General features: G+C 39.1%; 1 protein-coding gene across 1 annotated transcript in view; it reads left to right on the top strand.

Annotated features, from left to right (window-relative positions):
* LOC128646451 (uncharacterized) overlaps positions 1-9438 on the top strand; it is an 81603-nt gene extending 72165 nt beyond the window's left edge. Inside the window, exon 2 of the mRNA XM_053699597.1 lies at positions 6440-9438. Within this exon, the coding sequence (XP_053555572.1) occupies positions 6479-8506 (2028 nt within the window). The 5' untranslated portion in view covers positions 6440-6478 and the 3' untranslated portion in view covers positions 8507-9438. The remainder of the gene's footprint in view (positions 1-6439) is intronic.
* The last annotated feature ends 2761 nt before the right edge of the window (positions 9439-12199 follow it).

Genomic DNA, 12199 nt, shown 5'->3' with positions numbered 1-12199 from the left:
CTCCAATACAGTTATACATATCATTTATTTGCTTTGCTTAAAATATAAGTTTAGATTAATGTGACCCCCCCTGCTAAACAATCAAAATTTAAAATATTACTACAGTTTTCCTCCATTTAATACTATACTTCCATTGCTTTAGCTATTTCTTTTAGTAAAAATATTAAATAATTTAGAAATAATTTAGAATTAATTAGCTTGGAATTTAATGTGGTTACATTTAGTTTAGTATATTCATTCATAGGCAGTAAACAGCTTCCTTATTTATTTTTTTGTTCACTTTATTTTTGTATTATTTTTTTATCATTATTTTTATTTTATTTTTATTATTTTTTTATTATTTTTTCCCCTTCTTCTTTTCTCTCCAATTATTTTGACTAGTAATTGTTGAGGGTCTTACTATTATTTGTAATTATTATTTTTTATTATAAGTAGTAGTGTTAATGGTATTGGTACTGGTAGTGAGAATAATGTTAATAACAGTAAATTATTAGTAATTGTTTGTTTTTGTTTTTCTCCTCCTTTTCCCTCTGCTTCTGCTGCTTTAAATTATTTTTGCTATCTTATTTTTTATATAAAACACTTTAATCTTGATACAATTTAGTGTAGCCTCCCATACATTGTATCTATTGCTTAGGTTATAGATACCTATGTAACTGTAACTTTATTTCCTTTTAATTTCACTAATTTTATAACTTGGTAAGGTCATTTTGTTTAAAATAAGCTAACAGTGTTTTACTTAGAATTTTTTTTTCTCTTCTTCTGCATACAAATCATAGCAACTGGTACATATTGAACTGTTTCTGCATCACTACTCAGTTTGCTTTGATTTCTTATAATTATTTATTTTATTTTATTTTTCCCTTCTGCTACTACTTTAATTTGTTTTGCTATCACATTTGGGTTAATTTTGTTTCTCTTGCTTAGGCTATTATATTCAGTGTCTAACCATATTTTAGTCACATATATTTCTAAATTATATGAATTAATTTTAATTACACAAATTTTATAAGTTATCAAGGTCATTTCAATTTTTTTTTTAATCAAACATTAGTTAACAGTGTTTTAATTAGATTTTTTTTCCCTCCTTTTACATATAACAAATAGCTGTTACATACTGAATTATCAGTGGGCTACTATTTATTTTATTGTTATTACAAACAATAGCATTTCTTTCCTATTTTTAATTGTAATTCTAGGTAATAATGTCTTTTCCTGGGGCAAAATATTTTTCTGATGCAGTAAGGGAATATTTTAAAGATGATATTAACAAACATGATGGGCCATATATACTTCCAGAACCCTGTGAATCAAAAAATAACACATATGAAGGTTTTATGGATGTGTTAACACAAATAGTGTTAAACAAAAAGAACTCTAATAAGAAACGTAAAGCATTAGTAGTTCAAGCAGTCATTGCTACAATTGGTGGACTTGCATACATAATAGAAACATTAAAGAAGGAAAATAAAGATCTCACAGGAAAGATGGAAGAGGCACTAAACAATAGAGACTGTCTAAAAATAGCATCACTTAGAACAACGAATATGGTGGAAGAACTAGAGGATGAACTAAGAATAATTGAAGACCAGAGAGATTCATATGAGTGTAAAATCACAGAGCTTCAAAATATTATAATGGAGCAAAAAAACAAATCTTATATACAGGAAGACAAGGAAGGAAAAGTCATTCCAAGATTATATACGAATTTGGAGTCGCTATGGCCTAGTAAAAGAGAGGCAAAACAAGATATAGAGCAAGGTCAATTACTACTGCCTGTGCCTTTAGCACCAGTTATAGTATCTGAGACTTTTAATGCACATAAAACACCTACAGGTTTTTCAATGCAGACTCGCCCCATGTCTATGATGGATAAAGACAATTTTCAGAAATGGTGGGGTGCCATGCCTCAGAATGATTTCAACAAGTTCACACATTGGTTTCAGAGGGGAGCTGAGAAGGCACAAAAAGGAGGTCTGTGTTTTGATGAATGGACTGAATTACTAGAATTTTCTCTGGGTCCATTTGCAAGCAGACTATTGGGATTTAACACAAGTGTTTCAGATCAAGCTGGAAGAATAGCTGCAACCTACTTCTACTTAACTAATGTAGAAAAGGAAATTAGCTACATTACAATGAGGCCTACAGATGGCCCCCGGGAGGTAGCACAGAGAATACTCTTCTGGTGCACCCTAAGGCAGCCACAGACACCAATGGTACAGGGATCAGCAGCACATATAGCTTGTGTGCTTGAAGCCCTTCCCCGTGAATGCCAGGAATTTGTGCATCTGTTTGATCAAATGCCTACAGATTTGGAAATGGTATTAACCAGGGCAGATAAGTGGTGGATGGATTACTCACACAAAGATCAAGCATGTGCAGTCTCAGCAGTAAAACCATTTAAAGTAGAAGCAGGTAAGACAATGCAAAGTAATTGGAGAAAAAAACGTGAAGAGCCACAGTGGAACAATCGTAATAGAATCAATGGAAACTGGAGAATAAATAGGCGTGCTGATTTACAGCAGGAAAGATACAGTGGTGACTGGAGAAGGAATGAAGTGGCAGAAAATAACAACAAGGAAAGGCACAACGGTGACTGGAGAAGGAATGATATGGAAGATAATAAAGGCAATATGGGATACTGGGACCTGAGAAAGCAGAATGACAGGATGGGAGAAGAAATAGAAGCATTAAAGAGGCAAATAGTGGCAGATAGGAAGCCACAACGTGAGGAAAATAGGACACAATATACTGTAATAAAGGAGGAAGAGAAACACAAATCAGAGTGAAGAGGCCCAACCCCTGCTCAAGACCGCCTCATACATGCAGCTGACCTTGGCATGGATGAGGCAGGTCAGCCCACCATATTTACTTACATTGCAGGGGTGGGAAAACACATGTTGTTAGACAGTGGTGCAGCGGTTACTATGACAAACAGGGTCACAAATGGGAACAGCTTAGTTAAAATAGTAGGAGTTACAGGGAACCCACAGGAAGTCAGTGCAGGGCTGATAGAGATTAAGGTGGGTGGAGAAACAGTTAAAGTTGAAGCTATAGTTGGATGGCCTGAGGAAATATTAGGGATAGAAGCATTAAAAAAAGGTAAATTTATTGTAGACTTTGCCAACCAATGCTTGTGGAAAAAGGAACCAGGTAGTGAGAAACATAGAGGGACAACACAGACAAATGGTACAGTGTGTCCCATGGCATACATAGTGGCACCAGTAAAAAGCCTAGGAGAAAACAGGCTACAGTTGGAGGGACGACCAGAATGGTTGAAGCAACTCGTGCAAGCAATTCCAGTATGGGCAAGAGATAAGCTTGATTGTGGGAGAATGGATACAACAGTGCTACTTGAAGGAAAAGATCCACCATGGCAGAAGCAATACCCAGTTCCAAGGGAATCTGTGGTTTCTATTACAGAAATGATAGAGACACTGGAGGAACGTGGAATCATAAAATCTGGAAATGGATATGGATGTAATTCTCCTTGTTGGCCTGTCAAGAAGGCAGTATTGAAAACCAGTGAAGCAGAAGGCAAAACAGCTCCATCCTGGAGACTTACCATTGATTACAGAGCTGTCAACAAACTAGCAAAGAGAATGGCACCAGTCGTATCAGTCTATTGTGAAATGATGTCAAAGATATCACCAGAAATGAGAATATTTACAGTAATAGATGTAGCAAATGGATTCTGGTCAATACCCCTGGAAAAAGAATGCCAATACCGGACTGCATTTACCTGGGAAGGACGGCAGTATGCCTTCACAGTTCTGCCACAAGGGTACTGTGATGCCCCAGCTATTTTCCATACACACATGAAGGAAGCATTATCACAATTCCCACGACCTGAACGTATCATCCAATATGTGGACGATGTGCTTCTTCAGTCTCCAAATATGGAACAACATCAAAAAGATCTGACACTCTTGCTAGAGTGTATTAATAATGCAGGACTAAAATTAAATGGTGCAAAAGCTCAGTTGGCCTGCAAGGAAGTTCATTTCTTGGGAGTAACTATAACTGGAGAGGGTAGAACAATTGATCAGGATAGAGCAAAAGTGATTGCTCAACTACCAATCCCAACTGATCGTACAGCACTACAATCTTTGTTAGGAATGATGGGCTTCTGTAGAGAATTCACTCCAAGATATGCACAGCTGGCTCAACCCTTGTATGAAATTCTTAGAGCAGAAAATTGGGATTGGTCTGATGAACATACTAAGGCTGTTAACCATTTGAAGACAGAACTAGGTAGTGCACCAACCCTTGCAAGTCCTGACCATGAAAAAGAGTTCAGGTTGTATCCCATCACAATGCCAGATGCACATGGAGTAGTCATTACTCAGACCTGGGGTAACACAGAGCGACCGGTGGCATTCGGATCCCAGACACTTTCAGCTGTGGAACTGAAATTTGGATGGTGTGAGAGAATCATATTGGCCGCATACTGGGCAGTGAAGCGATTTAAATACCTATTTGGCCCACAAAATGTAATTATCTGTACCCACCATACACCTTTAAAAGTACTCAGGCAAGGAAGTCTGACAATCAGTCATATTAATAATGCTCGTATACAAAAATGGACAGTGGCATTGCTTGCAGATAACTCTATCCCATGACGTTCAAAGAATCAATATGATTAAAGTACGTGCCCACAAAAGAACAGGGCCTCATCGAATAGGAAATAACCTTGAAGATCATCAAGCAAAACAAGCAGCAAAGTGGGCTGAGGAATGGAAACCAGACTCCGAAGAAAGAAAGCTAACTGTAGCTGCAACAACAAGGGGAGAATCTAAAGTGGTACAAAAGAGAATGCAAGAATTGCAAGAACTTCAAGATGAAGATGCTGAAATTAAAGAACTCAGAATGAGAATAAGAGGAGGAGAGGAAGTACATCATAAAGGGAAAATGATAGTGGAAGAAAAGGGTCTGGTTTGTGTACTAGAAGATGGCTTTCCTGTCTGGGTTGTACCATTCCATATTAGGAAAGACATCCTTAGATGGATACATGGGTCACAAGCAGGAGGACACCCAAAGATAAAGGAAGCAAAGGAAAAAATACAGAAGATGGGATGGTGGCATGGACAGAATAAGGACCTTGAAGATTTTTTGGATGGCTGCCTCACCTGTGCTAGATTTGATCGATCAAACAGAAAGAAAAGGGGAGAACTAATGAGACAGCCACCTGTAGGACCATGGGAAAGAATTCAAATTGATTATACTGGACCACTGCTAACAACCACACGAGGGAATAAATACATTTTGATGGTAGTGGATAGTTTTTCAAGATGGATGATCGCAATCCCAACAAGGAACTGTACAGCAGTAACAACTGCCATGAAACTAGTGAATGAAGTAATTACTGTGTGGGGGGTCCCAAAAGTAATTGATTGTGATAATGGAGCTGCATTTATTGGAAATGTAATGAAGGAAATGTGCAAAATGGTTGGAATAGATCTGAAATATCACATACCTTACCATCCACAGGCAGCAGGTCAAGTTGAACGGATGAATGGGACTGTAAAAAGAGAACTTATGAAATTGGTTGCAGAACATGGGTCAGCCTGGGACACCTATGTACCTTTGGTATGTGCAAGGCTTAGAGCCAGACCCTCTAGATCTACAGGATTTTCACCCTATGAAATCCTTATGGGGAGGCCAATGCCATCCTGGACCAACTGGATGACCATTCCAGCACCAGTGGCATTACAAACTGCAGCCATCACAGATGAATGGGTAAAAGAGCTTGCCACACATCTAGAAATTGTGCACAAAGCAGCAGCAGTAGAAGATGAGAATCAGTACCAGCAACGGAAGAGATGGCATGATGCCTCAGGAGATATAACTACATACCAGGCTGGTGACAGGATTATGGTACAAAACCATGATGAACTTCTACCATGGGGTAGAGCAAGATGGAAGGGTCCATATACGGTCATAGATAGATTAGGGGCTGCAGTATACCTGATTGACCATGCAGAAAAAGGAGAAGTCTGGCTGCATGCAAGTCAATTAAAACGATTTAAAAAAAGACAAGGTTAGGGACCCAGCAAACAACATGCCTTAGTAAGTATACATACACCCTAAGACCTAGAAAATCATAATAGTTAGGTCAGGAAAATAAAATGGGTGTAAGTTAAAGGCAGCAAATGATAATTCATTTTGGGAAATTGAGTATGTGGGTAGCAAAAAAAAAAAAATAAATAAAAAAAATGAAGAGGGATGAAAATGATTTTAATAGTCATACCATAAAGTTCCTATAAAGATATATACATTTCCTGTTTTCTATGCCTTATGTTTATATGCTAACTATATTTTGGTCCTGTTTTGTGTTTTGTGTTTTTATCTTCTCTCTCTTTCACCCAGGGAAATACAGAAGAAATAAGAAGAGAATGAGAAAAATATATTTCCCTATTCACTAATTACAAATTATTAGTTTATTCACAGGCTCGTCAGAAGATTGAGTTCAGAAGAAATGAAACCTAGCCAAGGAGGATGGTGTCTTTTTCTGGCACAACTGATGAGTATAAACTGTATCGGAATGGGAAGAGGGAGACCACCAATTAGACCAGAGGATACAGCATATAAGGGACTTATTTTAAAAGGAATAGAGGATAGATATATACAGGCAGATAGATTTATTTGGCCGAGGGAGTTAAAAGTAAAAGAAATTGGTGACTTACATTTGAATATCATGTTGCCAAATGATAGTATGGGGTTAGCTCTTAGGGCACCAATAAATGTGACCAAGGGACAAGAATGGAACTGGGTGGTTAGAAATGGGCAGGTAACAGCTAATGGAATATTTATAGATCGTGTGAAATTGACTTCAACCTCCCAAGGATACTATAAACATATTAATATCATAGTAAGCAACATATCTTTAAATGAGGGTGGTGAATGGGAGGTTGCCACTATAGCTTCACATCCCAATAAAGAATTGAAATGCAATCTTAACACTGGAGAGGGGTGTGTATTAACAGTAGATGAGGTAACACTTTCAGTACAGAAAAGGGAAAATTGTAAAGATCAGATAAGAATTCCATGGCCAAAAAGGGGAATCATTGTAGTCCCTACACATGAAACTGTGGTACAAGGTGTAGGATGGACATATTACCCCATAATGTTAGATTTTAATTATTTCATGATTCCTTTAAGGTGCTCAAGACAGCAGCGCGAATGGTTCAAAGGAAGGACACAGGAGATTATTGATGAGTGGACAGAAACAAAGAGAAGGGACAAGCGAGATACCATAGCAACAATTTTGGGAGGAGTTGGAACCGGATTAGGTGTGTGGAACTCAGCTGATATCAAAGGACTTAATAGCAGAATTAACTCTCTGACAGATGGTTTTGGCCATGCCATGAAAACAGGTGGAGTAGCCGACTCACTTATTGTAGAGAAGTTGGGAGACAATGTAGATGACATACACACCATTGCCCACAATTTACAACTAGTGGAGGAGAACATTGCCGACATCTCAAACAGTATTAAAAATGAAGAAATAGGAGCTGCCATCTTTTGCTCCATGACCGGGAATAAACTATTATCTGATCTGAAGGATACTATAAATGATATAAAAGGAAACAAGTGGACAGAAAAACTTAATGCAACTAAGATCATAGCAACATTAAGGAAAAAAGGTGTGATAGTTACAGAGGACAATTTAAAGCATGCATACATTGAGGGACCAGGACAATGGCTACCGGAAGAATCTGAATCTGGGAGAGTAGGACTAATCCTAGCATTTCCACGTTGGGAAGGAGAAGCGGAACCATTGAATTTTGTGCATAGTATTGGTACTTTTAGCCAAAGCACCTACCAGCAACATTTTCCTTCAAAAAAATTGGCAACTATTACAGAAGTAGTAATTGATGAAGGCTGTTGCAAGAAAGTTCAACATCGATGGCTATGTACCTGCACCTGGGAAACTAGAGACATTGAGAATGGATGGGTGCAGTTTACAAAAGCTGAGCTGGTACGCAAGGTCATTCATATTGGAGATATGGCCTGTTTCATAGGCCATAAGGAGTACAAAACATCAGATGAGACATGCCCAGTGGAAGAAGGGACATGTGTTAGAGTAACAACACCCCTCCATGTTGGAACACATACTGTCTTTCCATCAGGAAACCTCACTACTGACTGCATGAATTTTACTGAGGACACTGTCTGGGAGAATTGGACTTTGAAGCTTTTTCCTCCTATTCCTAAGCTCACTTTGCAGTTACATGAACTAGTACAACGTACTAAACAGCAGCTACGCCCCATCAGCAATTTGCTTGAGCAACAAAATAATGAACTTGAAAAAACTAAAGAAGAAGTTATCCATCCATGGTGGGGAGTACTCACTGATGTAGAAACACACCCGATAATGAGAACTCTCTCCTTAATGCTTATGTTTATCCAAGTTATAACAACAGCTGTGATACTGTATTTTTGTGTGATATTAAAGAAGATGAAGAGGAAGCTGAAAGCAAGGAACCAAAATGACTTTATTTAAGTGTTATTCTTGTTGTTCAGGCACGACTGCATACTCTTCTAATAAAGTTTACCCATAAATTCACACACAATCACATACACATCCCTCATCAGGTAAGTATGCTTTGCCAAACCCACCGTCATGCACCCACATTTCTCTCTATCTTCTGATATTTTGTTTTTCTGACTTGTATTAATTTGTTTGGATTGTGTTGGGAGTAATAGTTAGTTTTTATTATTAATTGTATAACATTTAGGTTAGCAGTTGACAGTCCTAGGAAAGTACAGAAGAGCTCAAGTCGCCAAGGGATTTATTCCGGAGGGACGCTGGGTTGAATTTTTCCTATAAGGTTTTCGCTCCCACTGGGTTCTTCTGTATTAATGGGTATAAATAGAAAACGGGGCAACATAGGAGAAATTAAAGTGGGGGAATGTGGTGTCATAAAACCAGAGAATTTATCCCTAGAGTGTTCAAGTAGTTAATTCTTTAATTTACAAACATATTTTAAAATATAGACTAGGTCTCTGGCCTAGTCTTTGTCTAAGAAGGACACTCCCATATAGCCTTTTGATTGGTGTATGGTAGGACACACCTTAAATGAATTAAGTATACAATGGGAGCCAACAGTTAGTATACACACTTTTTTATCTTCCTCACCTCCTGGAAGCAACTGAGAGAGAGAGAGCATTGGAGGACTGAACTGGCTGAGTATATTAGCATTCGTATACATTTTACTTTGGGATAAATTCTCTTGTTCACTATGTTTAGTTAATATTGCTTAATCTGGGTTTGTTTAAAATAGAGTTGCCCCATATAATTTGGACTGTATCTTTATGTTTGTAGCTCTTGGTATTTCTTGAGACTTGTTTTATATTTTGTAGCCTATAGATAATTGTTAATCTTCATACCTATATTATTTGTCTTCCAATAAAATAATTTTAAAAAGTGGACAACCCCTTTGGTTTAATATTCTGGTACTAATTACCACCACATCACGATGATCCCCAAAAAGACTGGATCGCGATAGACGCTGGCATTCTCTGGCCCAGAGATCTCGCCTCCCTCCCTTGGACTGATAAAAAACATAGACAGGTTTCGGTATTGGCCTACCCCCTGATTGGAGAGGTGTTGGGTGAATGGGATAAGATCATACGGACAGATTCACACATTTCCACAGTTTTCTTTCCAATGACACCTGTGTTTGGGAACCCAGATATACCAATACAGATTAATTCAGCGCCCACACAAACTTTAGTAATGACTAACAAAATAGGAAAGTTCGTGGTTAATGGGCTTTTGAGAACTAGGGAGGCACTCTCGACAGATGAACCCGCTATCAAGGTCCCTTGGTTTGTATAACTGCAAATAGGCCACTATATCACTACTCACAAACATAAGCAATCACTACTGAGAGACTACACACTGTTTGAAGGGCTCTGCATACAGACAACGGTTCCAAAACACTTAATTTCAAAGGTCTACAAGCTTCATCTCAGCCGAGGAGAAGACCTCCCAACATACACAAGACAGTGGCAGCTGGAATTGGGCATAGAATTTGAGACACAGGAGTGGCAAAGGATATTCCGGGCCACTACGACTGTCTCAGTTTCCGCGCGTATACAGGAGTCGCAATATAAGATGTTGAGTCGCTGGTACCTTACACCAACACGTCTCAAAAAGATCTATCCTGGCTCATCGGACAAATGTTGGAGGGGTTGCGGGGGACTTGGCTCAATCACTCACATATGGTGGGATTGTCCCATGCTGGAGGGATACTGGGGAAAAGTATGGGAGCAAATGCAGTCAGTTCTGGAGTTGGAAGTCCCAAAAACAGTGGAGACGCTACTGTTCCACTTTCCAAAAAAGATCTTAGACCCAACTAAAAAAGCTCTACTGATGCTAATGTTGGCGAGTGCTAAAAATTTAATTCCGACCAGATGGAAAACACCCCGTGTTCCCCGGGCCTCAGAATGGAGGCAGGGGGTGCATGACCTGTTAAGTTTAGAGAGATTCCACTATGCCCAAATAGGGAAACTAGACGCTCACGAAATGCTGATCCAGCTATGGAATCGGGTAGACCCCGTAGGGCGTTGATTTTAGATTGAATATACTTACTACTGAAGGTGCCTGGTGTTTCTTCTTCTCCCTTTTTTTTTTTTTTCTCTCTCCTCCTCCCTCATTCCTTCTTATGAATCCCTCCCCTTTCCCAACCCCTTCCTCCCTCTATTTTCAACCTCTTTAATTAATCATCTATCAGAGTGCATAGGAGCTTGGGTGTCTTCGAATTTGTTGTCATCCTGCTGGGAGACAGCCCAGGTCTCTACATTCTATGGTGGGGTCTTGCACAGCCACCTGTGAAGTTATTTGAATTTTGTATAATTTAGTTAAGGCTTACTGTTGACCTTATGTTATAATTGCTCTTCGGAGCCACATATTGTGTTTTGCATTTCCTGTTAAATGACTGGTCTCACACTCAGAAAGGAAAATTGAGAAAAAGTGGAAAGTAGGAGCCCTATACCTTCTATTCTCCTCTCTCACTGCTCTTTGGAAATGGACTACAACTGACTTTTTCTTCCACAGTCTAGAGAGTTGTAGAATGTATTGGTTTTTTTTAAATGAATGTTGTAACCTTATCAGGCGTTGTATACAACGCATATTTGTTGTTATTGTTTTTCTTCTATTCAAATAAAGCTCCTTTTAAAAAAAAAAAAAAAAACCCGCCCCATGATAAAAAAAGCCCTATCCTACACTAAATTACAAATAGCCCTTAAAAGGGCCTTTTGCGGGGCATTGCCCCAAAATAATCAGCTCTCTTACCTGTAAAAAATTACAAATCCCCCCAACTTTAAAACCCACCACCCACACAACCAACCCTACTCTAAAACCCACCCAATACCCCCTTAAAAAAACCTAACACTAACCCCTTGAAGATCACCTTACCAGGAGAAGTCTTCACCCAACCGGGCCGAAGTCCTCAATGAAGCCGGGAGAAGTCTTCATCCAAGCCGGGCAAAGTGGTACTCCAGACGGGCAGAAGTCCAATCATCCAATAGGATTGAGCTTGCATTCTATTAGCTGATTGGATCAGCCAATAGGATTGAACTTCAATCCTATTGGCTGATTGCATCAGCCAATAGGATTTTTTCTACCTGAATTCCGATTGGCTGATAGAATTATATCAGCCAATCGGAATTGAAGGGACGCCATCTGGAATGATGTCACTTAAAAGGTACCTTCATTCTGCTTTAGCCGTCGATTGAAGAGGATGCTCCGCGTCGGATGTCTTGAAGATGGACCCGCTCCGCGCCGGATGGATGAAGATAGAAGATGCCGTCGGGATGAAGACTTCTGCCCGTCTGGTGGACCACTTTGCCCGGCTTGGATGAAGACTTCTCCCGGCTTCGTTGAGGACTTCGGCCTGGTTGGGTGAAGACTTCTCTCGGTAAGGTGATCTTCAAGGGGTTAGTGTTAGTTTTTTTATGGGGGTATTGGGTGGGTTTTAGAGTAGGGTTGGTTGTGTGGGTGTTGGGTTTTAATGTTGGGGGGGATTTGTAATTTTTTTTACAGGTAAAAGAGTGGATTACTTTGGGGCAATGCCCCGCAAAAGGCCCTTTAAGGGGCTATTTGTAATTTAGTGTAGGGTAGGGCTTTTTTATTTTGGGGGGCTTTTTTATTTTGTTAGGGGGATTAGATTAGGTGTAATTAGTTTAAAAA

Source organism: Bombina bombina, chromosome 1, assembly GCF_027579735.1.
Source record: "Bombina bombina isolate aBomBom1 chromosome 1, aBomBom1.pri, whole genome shotgun sequence".
NCBI classification, from domain to species: Eukaryota; Metazoa; Chordata; class Amphibia; order Anura; family Bombinatoridae; genus Bombina; species Bombina bombina.
This window is presented reverse-complemented; position numbering and strand designations above follow the sequence as displayed.